Here is a 17166-nt window from a genome sequence, read left to right as displayed (position 1 = left end):
ATTACAATCTGCTTCTCTGAATTGCCTTGAGAAAGCCCAACACTGAGATTGTATTTTGTAATTTAGCTAGCCATGTTGGCAATAGAACACGCTTTCAAACGATGCCTACCTGACCAGATTGCGATATATAATGGACCGTTTTAGGCCTGATCACTGACAACGATGAGACAGCCTATAGGGAGGTGGTCAGAGACTTGACCATGTGGTGCCAGGACAACAACCTCTCCCTTAACGTGATCAAGACAAAGGACATGATTGTGGACTACAGGAATAGAGGATTGAGCACGCCCCCATTCTCACTGACGGGGCTGTAGTGGAGCAGGTTGAGAGCTTCAAGTTCCTTGGCGTCCACATCAACAACAAACTAACATGGTCCAAGCACACCAAGACAGTCGTGAAGAGGGAACGACAAAACCTACTACCCCTCAGGGGAATGAAAAGATTGGTCATGGGTCCTCAGATCCTCAAAAGATTTTACAGCTGCAACATCGAGAGCATCCTGACGGGTTGCATCACTGCCTGGTATGGCAACTGCTCGGCCTCCGACCGCAAGGCACTACAGAGGTTAGTGCATATGGCCCAGTACATTACTGGGGCCAAGCTTCCTGCCATCCAGGACCTCTATACCTAACAATCGTAAAAGGCTCCATCCACCCTAGTCATAGACTGTTCTCTTGGCTACCGCACGACAAGCGGTACCAGAGCACCAATTCTAGGTCCAAAAGGCTTCTAAACAGCTTCCAAGCCATAAGACTCCTGAACATGTAATCAAATGGCTACCCAGACTATTTGCAAAGAAAATGTCATTTGTTTTCTGAATGCGTTAAACAACAATAGTAATTGTGTAAAGGCAGGGATGCAGGGCTGTGATCCAAAGAAAACAACTACAAGTCTGCTTGCTCTCGCACCTCAACGGCCCAGCTAGGAGAGCTCAAAATAGCACCTTATAGTTGAAGACTATTCATTGAGTTGAAATTACATAGGACCTGTTCACACTTGGAGACACCAGTTAGACCGCTCACACAAACCCTTGTCATTTTCATTTGTCTTATGTTGAACATACCCCAAGTTTCCCATGAATATTCTTATGTTACTGAATGCATCCAGATTAAATGTATGATTGTGTTATGAACAAATTCCTCGAAGTGTAGAGTAAATGTAAAATACACAAAATCAACAATGTAATGTTTGGATTCAGTCTTGTCAGATTATCTGTTTTGTCCTCACCTTTAATAATAATTTTTCAACAATCTCCAAACTGTTCACTTTTGATTGCTACCATGTTTATGCATACGCTTTCCATATTTCTTCTGTAAGACACATTTAAATTTAGACTTATACATATAGGCCAATTCCCAGGAGTGTAAGCGGTTAACACAGTGATTATTCCTACTGAACAATAATCTGCCTATCTAAAAGAGTGAATGACTAACACAGACATTCAGTATGTACAGGGCCCTGGGTTTTTCCAAATCATGTAAAGCCAATCACTAGGGCCCAGAGTTTTTCCCTGGTCAGGTTACAGGGGCCCCATTTATTTATATTACAATTCGAACAGCAAGTTACCATTTATGACTTCCTGTCTCTTGATCTCGTGGGGCTGGAGTCCAGCCAGGACCTCACGTCCCACCAGCTGCTGCCAGTTGAGGGGGTCGTGCTCAGAGTCAGTGCCTCCTTGGTCGTCTTCACTCTGCACATCTGTAGAACCAAGGCCATCCAACCTGGGAGATAGGCAGCAGCAGTTACGAGACTGGTTACAACCTTAAATACACCATCTGATTAAGATAAATGGAGTCACAAAATATAACAGAAGATGTTAGGAAATATCGAAAAACTCAGTTTCTAACCACAGCACTTCTGATAAAAGTAATCCACATTTTGTCCGAAGAGGTTTAGGGCACTGACTAAAAACTCTAATAAACTATCTGACCATTGCCTTTATCAGAAGTAGTAGTAGGCCAAGTAGGTCAAAACACAGAACAGAAAATACTCACCTTCTGATAGCCTTGGGTGTTCCTTCAAGAATTCTGAAACAAGAGGAAACGATTAACTACGTGTCCTGCATGACAAAGCTTCACATACTCATACTCTGCCTGCATGAAACAACTACAATGTCAAACCTAAAAAAAAATCAAAAAAAACAAAAAATAAACTGTCCACAATAGGGGTAAATAATATACATTTCAGAGGGTAGATAAAAAGAAAAGGTTTAAAATGGTACCCTATTCCCTATTTAGTGCACTACTTTTGACTGGTTCCTAGGCCCTATGCTTTCCCCTGCTTGGGGTCCATCTTACCCGCTCTCCCTGTCCTCCTCCTGTAGCTGGTCCAGGCTATAGGGGCTCAGGCTGTAGTCAAAGTGTGTGTTTGGAGCGTACTCTAGACTGTCCAGGTCTCCAAGACCCTCACTCAGTTTGGGGAAGGCAGAGTTAGGGGTCCCAACTGAGAGGAGAGAGAGAGACACAGCGGGAGATCAGTTACACTGTACAACTATCAGACCATTAGTCCAGCTTAGAGCGGGGACGATAAACCAAAAATTGCCTTCCTCTAACCCAAGCATTTTGCTTCTGTCTGATTTAGCTACACAACGTTTCTGTAGATTGTTCTAAAACCATTATTTGGTCGACAGTAATAGCCTATGCACTATGTTGATTCCTGATATGAAAGTATTTCGCTGTCGGCTGCTGACTCTCACTCCTTCTCCACACTGTGACATGGAGGTGGTAGAGATGCATTCTGAGAAACACAAGCATATGACCGTTGCTCAAAACGCTACTACAGGGAAAAGACAGTTTTCAAAGAAACTACTGTTGTTCTAGTTACAGAGAGGAGAATCATAACTTTCTGTGAATAGATTATGTATTTCTCACCTCTTAATATTGAGTTCATGGCACCACTTTACAACCAGAGTATGCTGTAGTGTAGTATGGTTTTGATGCGCCGCGGAGGGAAGCCAAGCGCACCATTTGCAATGAATATGCCTACATCAAGTAGCCTAGGCCTAGCAGTGGAAAGTGTTTGTCGGACATTAGCCTACAATTACTGATTCCAACTTCCACAAGTGGTGAATAATATACTGTAGCTTATAGGCCAATATGCACAAAGATGCCAGCAAAATCTCTGAAGAGCTGCAACAGGTTGCAAAATATAAATCATGAATTTCCTGGATATGTTAGATGAAATAGCTAACTTTTTAAAAATCATATGATACCATCTCAGTTGTCTTATTTGGCACTGGAAAAAAACTGCCACTATTATAAAGTACCTGTCCATAAAAAAATTACACAAAATAGTTACATTTATTGTGATATTACTTTTTGTCCATACCCCCCCAAACATTTTTTATCAGTTTTTCACTATCACAAAAAATGGGTAAATTAATCGCGATTTTGGTACATATCGCCCAGCTCTACTACAGCTACAATGACCCAAAACGAATAGGCAACATTGACAGCTAACAATTAGGACATTAAACCAAATACAAAGTGTCAGAGATGATGTCGGGATTCAGGAATTTAGCTAAAGAGGAAAATACCGCAGACAAACCGTGCTTCTCAAACACTATGGGGAGCGTATTTGGTCTTGCGTTACTTGCGCTTGATTCAGTATGTAGTCTAGAGACTAGTGTACTTGGTTTAGAATTGAGTATGTGGGAAGTGTGCTAGCTAGGGAGTTTAGTAGGTATGTACTAGCTAGAATCTAGTACAGTATGTGGTAGTTCAGGGTCGCACCAAACTCAGAGTCTCTGCTGCCTCCGTCAGAGGCGTTGTTGTTGGTGGTGCTGTTGGTTGGCGAGGTGGCGTTGGTCGAGGAGGAATGTATGAGCTCTGAGCCCTCGCTGGACTGACTGGCCCTCAAGCGACCCGCCTCCAGGTGCTCCAGGGCCCCCAGGCTGGGCTGGGACAGCTGCTTCTGGGGCCGTGGCTTGTTGATGTCCATGGCCTTGCCAACTGCTCACACAGACAGACAGGCAGGTAATCAGTCAGAGAGACAGGCAGGAATCCCACATACAGTTTGGGGCGGCAGCGCAGCCTAGTGGTTACAGCGTTGGACTTGTAACCGAAAGGTTGCAAGTTTGAATCCCTGAGCTGACAAGGTTCAAATTTGTCGTTCTGCCCCTGAACAAGGCAGTTAACCCACTGTTCCTAGGCCGTCATTGAAAATAAGAATTTGTTCTTAACTGACTTGCCTAGTTAAATAAAGGTAAAAATAAAATAAAAACAGTCAAGACAGACACAAAGAGAGGTAGCAGGAGTCAATACTATTTGCTACCAGTCCTCCCTTTTTTCATAGTAACAAGATGACTTGTTTCGAATGTGGGTGATGATGACCATCTACCAATACAAAGTGACTCTCCAGGGGTTCAGTAAATTGGGAGACCTATAGTATAGTAGTGTTGGTCACTGTTGGTTATCTTAAATGACAAAATGAAGGCCAGTGTGCTTTATAACGCAGACAGACTCACCGGACGTGGGGTCGACGCGGCTGGGCCGGCGAGGAGGCCCGAGGATGCTGGGAAACCTGGTTCGTTTCACCTTCTCCTCCCCTCCCTCCTTCTCGGTCTTGATGCTCTTCTGTTCATCACAGGCATCACATGATCAGTCAGTAAGAGAGATAAAGTAGGAGTGACATTTAATTAAACGGAGCTAGGTTAGCGGAGGGTTCAGTGTAAGCTCATACCTTGATCTTGGGGAGGAAGTTGATGCGGACCCATTTGGACTCTAGGCCGCGTGGCTCTTTGACTTTCACGCCAAGGTGCTTCATGTACGTGAGGATGACATACTGCATAGTAGTGCTGCAACAACAGACCAATGATAATTCAGGATTTAGAGACAAATTAAATTGCCATATTCTCTGTTATATATATATATATATATATATATATATATATGTGTGTGTGGAACAGATTGGGAGTCATTTGAAGTGAACTACATGTTGACGTGTCTTTAGTGTGGCTTCGACCATATGCCACGAAAACAAGTGACGACGGCGGAAAGATGTCGTGTCCATTCATTAATCATCTGGGATATGCCGGGACCATATGGCATTTGAAATAAGGCTGTTACACAATGTCGGAAATAGTCCCTCATGAATCTAGACGAACTAGTGAAATGTCATTTTTCATTAAAGAGGTTGGCCAAGAACTCATGTAGCTAGATTGCCCCCCCTGGCAAAGAGATACTCTACACATAACATTACAACAGACGTCGCATTGTAACTGCTCAACCTCAAAATCATCTAATGTGATGTTCTTGTCCTCTTTCATGGTAATGAACTGAAACTACAGTGTTGGTCTCCAGTCTGACATGGAGTAGAAATGACACAGATAGTGGTTAGAAAAACCAAGAGTCTGTAACGACCCTAAGTGTCTCAAACCCCTCAAGGAGTGCAGTGCACTTCACCATATATTGTGTTTAGTGGGACAGGTAGGTTCTACATGAATTTGTCCAATAACAATGTTTTTTTTTTTTTTCTGGCTGCAAAACGTTTTGCTACGTTGTGCCTTACTGAACACGATCATGGTCTCCAGTCTGAGCATGTGACCATAACATCTTTTATTGACAATCCCCAAAACATCACACTGACTAAAATCTATGGATAGTGTTAAATGTGTATGGCCCATATCGGTTCTTTCCTATGGATAAACAAAAGAGAATCCTCTCACCATTTCTCCTCCTCTGTGGATTGAGTTGTCAACCTAAAATATGGCAAGACATTCCATTAGAACAAATTCTATTACACAGAAAACTATTTAAACAGAGTACAAATATAAGATCAAACAATCAGACAAATGTAGTACATTTCCAATCAATACATTTTCAGCCTCAATTAAAACATAACAGCAAGTGAAACGGAGTGTGGCTACTAACAGAACATCCTCTATCTTGGTGATGATGTTTTCAGCACAAGCGCGTTCTCTCTCCAGTGCTACCCGGTCTCTGACGCGCTCCGTGTCCAGCCGGGCCAGTTCCCCCTCCGCCAGGGTTAGGCCCATACTGCGCTTCTGCCTGCACACCCCACAAACCAGTGTCAGATCCCACTTAAAGTATGCTTATAATAACTAATATCATGCTTACATCAATTTATACCATACTTATAACATGATTATATCTTACAGCAGGCTTATGCCAACTTATAGTGTACATTTATAAGCCCAGCATCGTATAAGACCAGCACTGAGTGTTTATAAAGACAAACAGCTATACTATCTACAAGTAAGACACACTTGCATCTATCTTTACATATGACTAACACATGGGCACCAATGGGAAAGGCGGCCATCTTGGAAGAGCGTGAGCAAGGTGACTGACCTGAAGTCCTCCAGGTTCCTTTGGATGTCAGGGAGCTGGGTGTCCTGCACCATCTGGACGTACTGTCTGTTCAGCTCCTCAGGGATTAGCTCTGTCCTCCTCCGGTCTTCAACAGCCACCACACAACACAGTTAGGAAGTGGGGGGGCACCAAATACAGCTTATCAAGGTGAGAATTCAAATGTGCAATTCTCATATAAATCACTTTGTTCGATGTCTTAACACCTGATGTGGGATAGTAGTATTAGGTAGATGGGTTAAACAACCTACCACACACTTGGAGGCACTGAGATAATGCTGCTATTACAGGGTTGAAGTAAGGAAACTTGAGTCGGCTATATTTGGAATTCCATTAGATAACAATAGGCAATCCTCAATATAACCAGAAATAACTTGGCATGGATTTGTCAGCCAGGGAAACTAATGGAAATGAAAGGAAAGCCACAAATACTCACCAAGGTCAGAGGATAGGGACTCGGGAACAGCCACTTTTAAATTCTGTATGAAAATAAGACACATTCAGACGGGAATTAACAAAGCCAGACTTGTTTATATGTGGCTTACCGAAACACCAGAGTAAAAATACTTAACATTAAAAAAAAAACATTTAAACACCTGATACGTGCTGAACAATTCCTAAATGTATGCTCTGTGTGTGTTAGTAGCGTATAAGAAATCAAACTAGACAAGAACATTTCAGGGTCCTTCAAGTAGTCTTATCGGTCTTAGGCAGCATAATATATTGTATTGGGAATCAACAGAACGGTGGATCAGAGAAATGACGGTTCCAGCTGAGGAGAAATGTTTTACCATAGGGAGAGGGGACTCCTGACAGAAAAAACTAATCACACAAAACACACTGCTGTAAAATAACATTAGTGTTGCATATTGTGGGGGAGACCAGGACTTCTGCCCAGTGGTGGAAAAAGTACCCAATTATCACACTTAAGTAAAGATACCTTAATAGAAAATGACTCAATTAAAACTGGAAGTCACCCATTAAGCTACTACTAAGTCCACAAGTATTTGGTTTTAAATATATTTAAGTATTAAAAGTAAATATACAAATAATAAAAAATTGCTTATATTAAAACCTCTTAAGGATACCCTAGGATAGGGGGCGCCACAGCGCATTTTGAAAAAAATTCGTTCCCATTTTCAACGGCCTACTAATCAAACTCAGAAGCTAGGACATGCATATACTTATTATATATGGATAGAAAACACCCTAAAGTTTCTAAAACTGTTTGAATGGTGTCTGTGAGTATAACAGAACTCATATGGCAGTCAAAACCCCGAGACCGCTTGAAACAGGAAGTGGAGTTCTGAATTGTGGACTCGACTTCATCACTTTGCCTATTAATCACACCGTGAGCAATGGTTCACTGAGCACTTCCTATTGCTTCCACTAGATGTCCCCAGTCTTTTCACAGTGGTTTGAGCCTTATACAGTCGAAACTCAGTGAATGAGACGCATTGGAAATTGGTCACAGGGGATGGGCCATCACCATTATGACGTCGGCGGCCCTGTCTACCCCCACCTTTGGAAACGTTTCAAAACACTCTGCAATCGTCCCCGTCGAATCTTATTGGCTCTCTTGGTGTTACAGGCCCTGAAGATGAATGTTTTAAAACGTTTGAACGAACCTAGAGGAAGTAAAAAGTACATTTTCCGAAACTACTGTCCCGCGCACGTCGGAGCATTTGGAGATAGCCCTAGGACACGCTACCAACAGCAGGCTAATGGAACATGAATTATGGACTTTTTCGACCGAAAATACATCTGTTGTGGACCTGGGATTCCTGGAAGTGCTTTCTGATGAAGACAACTAAAGGTAGGCGATTATTGACAATATTATACAAGATCAGATGTGACTTGCGATTGTGCCAAGATGGCGCGGCGCTAGTTTTCCAGGCTCATTTTCTGAGTATCGCATCTCCTTTTATCGCAAAGTGTGATTACCCAGTAAAGTTAATTTAAAATCTGGTATGACAGGTGTTCTCAATAGATATTCATCTATAAATGTTAGATTGACAATATAAATTTTAAAAAAAAAATTCGAATAGTAATAAAGGGAATGATGCACTGTTTCCCGGAACGCATTTGAGGGGAAAATAGTTAGTCAACGTCAGACGCCGATGTAAAATGCTGTTTTTATATATAAATATGACCTTTATTGAACAAAAGAATGCATGCTGTGTGTAACATGATGTCCTAGGTGTGTCATCTGATGAAGTTTGTAAAAGGTTAGTGCTGCATTTAGCTGTCTTCTGGGTTTTCGTGACATTATATGCTAGCTTGAAAAATGGGTGTCTGATTATTTCTGGCTTGGTACTCTGCTGACATAATCTAATTTTTTGCTTTCGCTGTAAAGCCTTTTTGAAATCGGACAGTGTGGTTAGATAAAGGAGAGTCTTGTCTTTTAAATGCTGGGAAATAGTCATGTTTGAAAAATTGAAGTTTTCGGATTTTAGAGGAATTTGTATTTCGCGCAACGCCCATCATTGGATATTGGAGCAGGTGTTCCGCTAGCGGAACGTCTAGATGTAAGAGTTAAGCAAACCAGATGGCACACTCCAACAGTCAGACATAATTTACAAATAAAGTATGTGTTTAGTGAGTCCGTCAGATCAGAGGCAGTAGGGATGACCTCTTGATAAGTGAGTGAATTGGACCATTTTCCTGTCCTGCTAAGCATTCAAAATGTAATGAATACTTTTGCGTGTCAGGGAAAATGTATGGAGTAAAAAGTACATTATTTTCTTTAGGAATGTAGTGAAGCAAAAGTTGTCAAAAATACAAATAGTAAAGAAAAGTAAAGATACCCCAAAAAACGACTTAAGTAGTACTTTTACTTAAGTACTTCACACCACTGCTTCTGCCACAGCTCTGTGGGATTTGTGTAATAACAACAGTGCAAGTCTGTGCTGGCTTGGGCCTGCAGTTTGGGTAAAAGCTAGTTGTGATCCTGTACTGACTGTGGATGAAAGCCGCTTCAGACTACAAGGCCTGTATTCACAAATAGTCTCAGAGTAGGAATGCTTATATGATTATATGGACAGGGAGTACCTGATCTTAGACCAGCACACCAACTCAGACTCTTGGTAAATATCGGCCCAGATGTAGGCTAGCTCAACTCTACTCACAGCTCCCCGGTCGATGAAGAAGTTGTGGAAGTCCATGAACACCCGTCTGGTTTCTTTGGAGTTGGTCTGCTTGCACAGGTCAGCGTAGAGGTAGCAGAGCTAAAGAGAAACGTTTCTCATGATCAATGACAGATGACAAACACGTTGTACACCATTATGTCTTTGTGTCAGCACTGCACTGATATCCCTTTTATTTTTTATAAACTTCTATTGTTGTCTGTAACTGGTCACAACACAAACATGGTCAGGTGAGTGAGTGTGTGTGTGGACTCTTACCAGCGGTGCAGGGTCAAACTGGGAGACGACATGATGCAGGAACGCTGCCAGGTGGGCAGGTCTGGACTTGAGCAGCTCCATGCTCTGGAAACAGCTGCACTGGCCATTGACCTGAAATACACACAGTGTGTGTGTGTTATGAGCTAGCTTGACCTTGTTAGAAAATCCTCTCAGTGAGGCTTGTCAGACTGTCACCCTTTTACGACCAGATTTTTTTGGGACATGCCCTTGCATGCTCCACTGTTTCTGTAAAGAATGTAAAAAAAAAAAAAACGTTTTCGATCAATAGCAAATAAATCAAAACCAAATAAGTTATATGTTTTCCCTTATTTTGGATGTATTTAGGGCCTACCTGTTCCTGATCAGAGCCAAAGTAGTCGTCCTCAGCTCCAATGATCTGGGAGACGAAGCATGAGGGGCTGCTGACAGTGGAGGGGGACAGGGAGTCCTGGAGGAGGGGGGAGGCGAGGAGGAACACACAACACTTAGATCTCTCACTCATTGAGCATCGACTGCTCCTTTCACTGAAGTGGCCAACCACATCTACCATCAAAGGGGTGTTTAATGAAGGTGGCGCCACATCTGCAGGGCATGGGTCATGTTCATTAGACACCAAATGGAAGAAAATTGACTGAAACAGACAAGGACTACCTGGCCTTGTCCAATAAGAAATGCCATTTTTGTTTTACCCACGACGAGCCTACCAGACGAGCTAAATCACTTCTATGCTCGCTTCGAGGCAAGCAACCCTGAGGCATGCATGAGAGCATCAGCTGTTCCAGGCGTCTGTGTGACCACGCTCTCCGTAGCTGACGTGAGTAAGACCTTTAACCTGTTAGGGCTAGGGGGCAGTATTGACACGGCTGGATAAAAAAACATACCCGATTTAATCTGGTTACCACTCCTACCCAGTAACTAGAATATGCATATACTTATTACATATGGATAGAAAACACCCTAAATTTTCTAAAACTGTTTGAATGGTGTCTGTGAGTATAACAGAACTCATTTGGCAGGCAAAACCCTGAGACATTTTCTGACAGGAAGTGGATACCTGATGTGTTGTATTACCTTTAAACCTATCCCATTGAAAAACACAGGGGCTGAGGAATATTTTGGCACTTCCTATTGCTTCCACTAGATGTCACCAGCCTTTACAAAGTGTTTTGAGTCTTCTGGAGGGAGATCTGACCTAACAAGAGCCATGGAACGATGATGGCCCATTAGACACCTGGCGCGCGAGTTCATGTTGGGTACCCTCGTTCCAATACGTTATAAAAGAGTATGCATTCGTCCACCTTGAATATTATTCATGTTCTGGTTAAAAAGGCCCTAATGATTTATGCTATACAACGTTTGACATGTTTGAACGAACGTAAATATATTTTTTCCCCTCGTTCATGACGAGAAGTCCGGCTGGCTTAGATCATGTGCTAACAAGACGGAGATTTTTGGACATAAATGATGAGCTTTTTTGAACAAAACTACATTCGTTATGGACCTGTGATACCTGGAAGTGACATCTGATGAAGAGAATCAAAGGTAATGGATTATTTACATAGTATTTTCGATTTTAGATCTCCCCAACATGACGTCTAGTCTGTATCGCAACGCGTATTTTTCTGGGCGCAGTGCTCAGATTATTGCAAAGTGTGATTTCCCAGTAAGGTTATTTTTAAATCTGGCAAGTTGATTGCGTTCAAGAGATGTAAATCTATAATTCTTTAAATGACAATATAATATTTTACCAATGTTTTCTAATTTTAATTATTTAATTTGTGACGCTGACTTGACTGCCGGTTATTGGAGGGAAACGATTTCCTCAACATCAATGCCATAGTAAAACACTGTTTTTGGATATAAATATGAACTTGATAGAACTAAAAATGCATGCATTGTCTAACATAATGTCCTAGGAGTGTCATCTGATGGAGATTGTAAAAGGTTAGTGCATCATTTTAGCTGGTTTTATGGTTTTGGTGACCCTGTCTTTGAATTGACAAAACATTACACACAACTCTTGTAAATGTACTGTCCTAACATACTCTAAATTTATGCTTTCGCCGTAAAACCTTTTTGAAATCGTAAAACGTGGTTAGATTAAGGAGATGTTTATCTTTCAAAGGGTGTAAAATAGTTGTATGTTTGAAAAATTTGAATTTTGACATTTATTTGGATTCAAATTTGCCGCTCTTGAAATGCACCTGCTGTTGATGGAGTGCACCACGGGTGGCACGCTAGCGTCCCACCTAGCCCATAGAGGTTAAACAGGTCAACATACACAAGGATGCGGGGCCAGACGGATTACCAGGACGTGTGCTCCGGGCATTTGCTGACTAACTGGCAGGTGTCTTCACTGACATTTTCAACATGTCCCTGATTAAGTCTGTAATAACAACATGTTTCAAGCAGACCACCATAGTCCCTGTGCCCAAGAACACAAAGGCAACCTGCCTAAATGACTACAGACCCGTAGCACTCACGTCTGTAGCCATGAAGTGCTTTGAAAGGTTGGTAATGGCTCACATCAACACCATTATCCCAGAAACCCTAGACCCACTCCAATTTGCATACCGCCCAAACAGATGATGCAATCTCTATTGCACTCCAAACTGCCCTTTCCCACCTGGACAAAAGGAACACTTACGTGAGAATGCTATTCATTGACTACAGCTCAGCGCTCAACACCATAGTACCCTCAAAGCTCAACACTAAGCTAAGGATCCTGGGACGAAACACCTCCCTCTGCAACTGGATCCTGGACTTCCTGACGGGCTGCCCCCAGGTGGTGAGGGTAGGTAGCAACACATCTGCCACGTTGATCCTCAACACTGGAGCTCCCCAGGGGTTCGTGCTCAGTCCCCTCCTGTACTCGCTGTTCACCCACGACTGCATGGCCAGGCACGACTCCAACACCATTATCAAGTTTGCAGACGACACAACAGTGGTAGGCCTGATCACCGACAACGATGAGACAGCCTATAGGGAGGAAGTCAGAAACCTGGCCGGGTGTTACCAGAATAACAACCTATTCCTCAACGTGACCAAGACTAAGGAAATGATTGTGGACTACAGGAAAAGGAGGACCGAGCATGCCCCCATTCTCATCGACGGGGCTGTAGTGGAGCAGGTTGAGAGCTTCAAGTTCCTTGGTGTCCTGATCAACAACAAACTAGAAATGGTCCAAACACACCAAGACAGTCGTGAAGAGGGCACGACAAAGCCTATTCCCCCTCAGGAAACTAAAAAGATTTGGCATGGGTTGAGATCCTCAAAAGTTCTACAGCTGCAACATCGAGAGCATCCTGACTGGTTGCATCACTGCCTGGTACGGCAACTGCTCGGCCTCTGACCGCAAGGCAATACAGAGGGTAGTGCGTATGGCCCAGTACATCACCTCTACACCAGGCGGTGTTAGAGGAAGGCCCTAAAAATTGTCAAAGACCCCAGCCACCCCAGTCATAGACTGTTCTCTCTACTACCGCATGGCAAGCAGTACCGTAGTGCCAAGTCTAGGACAAAAAGGATTCTCAACAGTTTTTACCCCCAAGCCATAAGACTCCTGAACATGTAATCAAATGGCTACCTGGACTATTTGCATTGTGTGCTACCGCGCCCCCCCCAACCCCTCTTTTTACGCTGCTGCTACTCTATGTTTATCATATATGCACAGTCACTAACTTCTTTAGTGATCCTGGGATTGATTTGACAACATCAAGTGAAATAGCAGCGCGGCAAATTCAAAAACAGAAATACTCATAATAATAATTTATAAATCATACAAGTGTTATACACCGGTTTAAAGATGAACTTCAAGTTAATCCAGCCACAGTGTCAGATTTCAAAAAGGCTTTACGGCGAAAGCAAACCATGCTATTATCTGAGGACAGCACCCCATCAAACATACACATGAAAATCATAATTCAACCCTCCAGGCACAACAAAAGTCAGAAATAACATAGAATTCATGCCTTACCTTTGAAGATCTTCTTCTGTTGGCACTCCAATATGTCCATTAAACATCACAAATTGTCCTTTTGTTCGATTAATTCTGTCGTTATATCCCCAAAATGTCAATTTATTTGGCACATTTGATTCTGAAAATACACCGGTTCCAACTCGCGCAACATGACTACAAAGTATCTAATAAGTTACCTGTAAACTTGATTCAGACATTTCAAACAACTTTCTTAATACAACTTTAGGTATTTTGTAACGTAAATAATCAATAAAATTTAAAAGACAGGATAAACTGTGTTCAATTCAGGACGAAAACAAAGTGGAGTGTGCTTTCAGGTCACGCGCCTCAAACAAACAGTACACTTCACTCGACCCTCCTCCTGAAGTGCCTTACTTCTTCATTTCTCAAAGGAAAAACATCAACCAATTTCTAAAGACTGTTGACATCCAGTGGAAGCGATAGGAACTGCCAGCAAGTGCCTTAGAAATCTAGATTCCCATTGAAAACCCATTGACAAGAGAGTGACCTCAACAACAAAAAAATCCTGGTTGGTTTGTCCTCGGTGTTTCGCCTGCCAAATAAGTTCTGTTATACTCACAGACATCATTCAAACAGTTTTAGAAACTTCAGAGTGTTTTTTTATCCAAATCTACTAATAATATGCATATCCTAGCTTCTGGGCCTGAGTAACAGGCAGTTTACTTTGGGCACACTTTTCTTCCGGACGTGAAAATACCGCCCCCTAGCCCAAAGAAGTTAACTATACATTCATGTACATACTACCTCAATTGGGCCGACCAACCAGTGCTCATTGGCTAACCGGACATTGGCTAACCGGGCTATCTGCATTGTGTCCCACCCACCACCCGCCAACCCCTCTTTTACACTACTGCTACTCTCTGTTCATCATATATACATAGTCACTTTAACCATATCTACCTACTACCTCAATCAGCCTGACTAACCGGTGTCTGTATGTAGCCTCGCTACTGTATATAGCCTCGCTACTGTATATAGCCTGTCTTTTTACTGTTGTTTTATTTCTTTACCTACATATCGTTTACCTAATACCTTTTTTGCACTATTGGTTAGAGCCTGTAAGTAAGCATTTCACTGTAAGGTCTACTACACCTGTTGTAATCAGCGCACGTGACAAATAAACTTTGACTTGAAATGTTTTCAGTTGCATGCCCTAATGAACATGAGCCAGGTCTGAGTCTTACCAGGTCTGGAGTGTCTTCTGGATCAGGGGAGTGGCAGGAGTTGAAGCTGTCTCGGGGAGTGCTCTTTGGGCTGTGGTAGGACAACACGTCTCTTTGGCACAGGCTCTCCGGGGAGGCAGATGCAAAACCACGGAGAACCTGCAAATTGATAACATTGGGTAAGCTATCAAAAACTCATCTAGCTAAACCTGGGTCTTGTTCATTAGGCACCAAATGGAAGAAACTGGCCTGAAACAGGGAGGGATTACCTGGACCTGTCTAATAAACCCACATTTTTGTTTACCGTTGCATGCCCTGATGAGCACAACCCACATTTGGGACATGGAAGTGGGTTGTGGGTTTGGGTTGTGGTGTACTCCTCCGTGAGATTAAGATCACAGTTGACTAATTCATTGTCCCTACTAATGTATTTACTCCACAGCTATGCCCACACACACCAGCAGAAGTTGAAAGTGATACTTACAGGGGACATCATACTGCTACTCCATGAGAGGTCATTGCTACTGGAGGAAGGTGTGTGGTCCATGTCCACCATGCTTCCATCATCTCCATCACCCAATCGCAGGGCATCCTTAGAATTAAAATCAAAGTCAGTCACGTGCAGTAAATATAAATATTCCCCAAAATAAATATTATTTTTTTTATGTTATATTTAACCTTAATTTAACCAGGCAAGTCATCTAAGAATAAATTCTTATTTACAATGACAGCCTACCCCGGCCAAACCCTAACGACGCTGGGCCAATTGTGCACCGCCCTATGGGACTCCCAATCCCGGCCGGTTGTGATACAGCCTGGAATCAAACCAGGGTCTGTAGTGATGCCTCTAGCACTGCGATGCAGTGTCTTAGACTGCTGCACCACTCGGAGCATACATCTACACTATATATACAAAAGTATGTGGACAACCCTTCAAATTAGTGGATTAGGCTATTTCAACCACACCTGTTGCTGACAGGTGCATACAGCCATGCAATCTCCATAGACAAACATTGGCAGTAGAATGGCCTTAAGAGCTCAGTGACTTTCAACATGGCACCGTCATAGGATGCTACCTTTCCAACAAGTCAGTTTGTCAAATTTCTGCCCTGCTACATCTGCCCCGGTCAACTGAAAGTGTTGTTATTGTGAATTGGAAACATCTAGGAGCAACAACGGCTCAGCTGCGAAGTGGTAGGCTACACAAGCTCACAGAACGGGACGACAGAGTGCTGAAACGCCTGTCCTCAGTTGCAACACCCAATACCGAGTTCCAAAATGCCTCTCGAAGCAACATCAGCACAAGCACCGTTCGTCGGGAGATTCATGAAATAGGTTTCCATGGCTGAGGAGCCACACACAAGCCTAAGATTACCAAGCGCAATGCCAAGTGTTGGCTGGAATGGTGTAAAGCTTGCTGCCATTGGACTCTGGAGCAGTGGAAACGCATTCTCTAGAGTGATGAATCACGCTTCACCATCTGGCAGTCTAAAGGACAAATCTGGGTTTGGCAGATGCCAGCTACCTGCCCAAATGCCAACTGTAAAGTTTGGTGGAGGAGGACTAATGGTCTGGGGCTGTTTTCATGGTTCGAGCTAGGCTCCTTAGTTCCAGTGAAGGGAAATCTTAACGTTACAGCATACAATGACCTTCTAGACGATTCTGTACTTACAATTTTGTGGCAACAGATTGGGGAAGACCCTTTCTTGTTTCAGCATGACAATGCTACTCTGCACAAAAGCGAGGTCGATATAGAAATGGTTTGTCGAGATCGATGTGAAAGAACTTGACTGGCCTGCACAGAGCCCTGACCTCAACCCCATCAAACACCTTTGGGATGAGCCAGGCCTAATTACCCGAATTTCAGGGCCCGACCTCACTAATGCTCGTGGCTGAATGGAAGCAAGTCCCCGCAGCAATGTTATGACATCTAGTGGAAAGCCTTCCCGAAAGAGTGGAGGGTGTTATAGCAGCAAAGGGGGACCAACTCCATATTAATGCCCATGATTTTGGAATGAGATGTTCGACGAGCAGGTGTCCGCATACTTTTAGTCATGTAGTGTATATTGTCATGTTTTCAACACATACAGTCTACAGAAATAGAGCAGAACATGCAGATCAGCTACCTTGGTGAAAGAAATATCATGGTTTGGCTCAGATTAAAACTTGGGCCCAGAGTTTTCCTGGTAAGCTTACATAGTCAGGGAAAACTCATCGGCCTGATCATGGCACTCACAGAAAACCACAGATTCTCACACTAACTATTAGTT

General features: G+C 42.9%; 1 protein-coding gene across 7 annotated transcripts in view; it reads right to left on the bottom strand.

The window, feature by feature from the left end:
* The window catches only part of LOC106612426 (rho guanine nucleotide exchange factor 12), an 88605-nt gene that overhangs the window by 10317 nt on the left and 61122 nt on the right, over window positions 1-17166 (bottom strand). For all 7 annotated transcript variants that reach the window (XM_045724341.1, XM_045724340.1, XM_045724345.1 and 4 more), the window contains 15 exons: window positions 15381-15488; window positions 14918-15055; window positions 10086-10181; window positions 9734-9844; window positions 9458-9556; window positions 6766-6808; window positions 6312-6417; window positions 5871-6008; window positions 5666-5698; window positions 4681-4795; window positions 4466-4574; window positions 3732-3950; window positions 2298-2442; window positions 1995-2027; window positions 1567-1721 (listed from right to left, as the gene is read on the bottom strand). In XM_045724341.1, coding sequence (XP_045580297.1) covers window positions 1567-1721; window positions 1995-2027; window positions 2298-2442; window positions 3732-3950; window positions 4466-4574; window positions 4681-4795; window positions 5666-5698; window positions 5871-6008; window positions 6312-6417; window positions 6766-6808; window positions 9458-9556; window positions 9734-9844; window positions 10086-10181; window positions 14918-15055; window positions 15381-15488 — 1648 coding nt within the window. The remainder of the gene's footprint in view (window positions 1-1566; window positions 1722-1994; window positions 2028-2297; window positions 2443-3731; window positions 3951-4465; window positions 4575-4680; window positions 4796-5665; window positions 5699-5870; window positions 6009-6311; window positions 6418-6765; window positions 6809-9457; window positions 9557-9733; window positions 9845-10085; window positions 10182-14917; window positions 15056-15380; window positions 15489-17166) is intronic.

This window comes from Salmo salar, chromosome ssa09 (genome assembly GCF_905237065.1).
Source record: "Salmo salar chromosome ssa09, Ssal_v3.1, whole genome shotgun sequence".
Lineage (NCBI taxonomy): Eukaryota > Metazoa > Chordata > Actinopteri > Salmoniformes > Salmonidae > Salmo > Salmo salar.
This window is presented reverse-complemented; position numbering and strand designations above follow the sequence as displayed.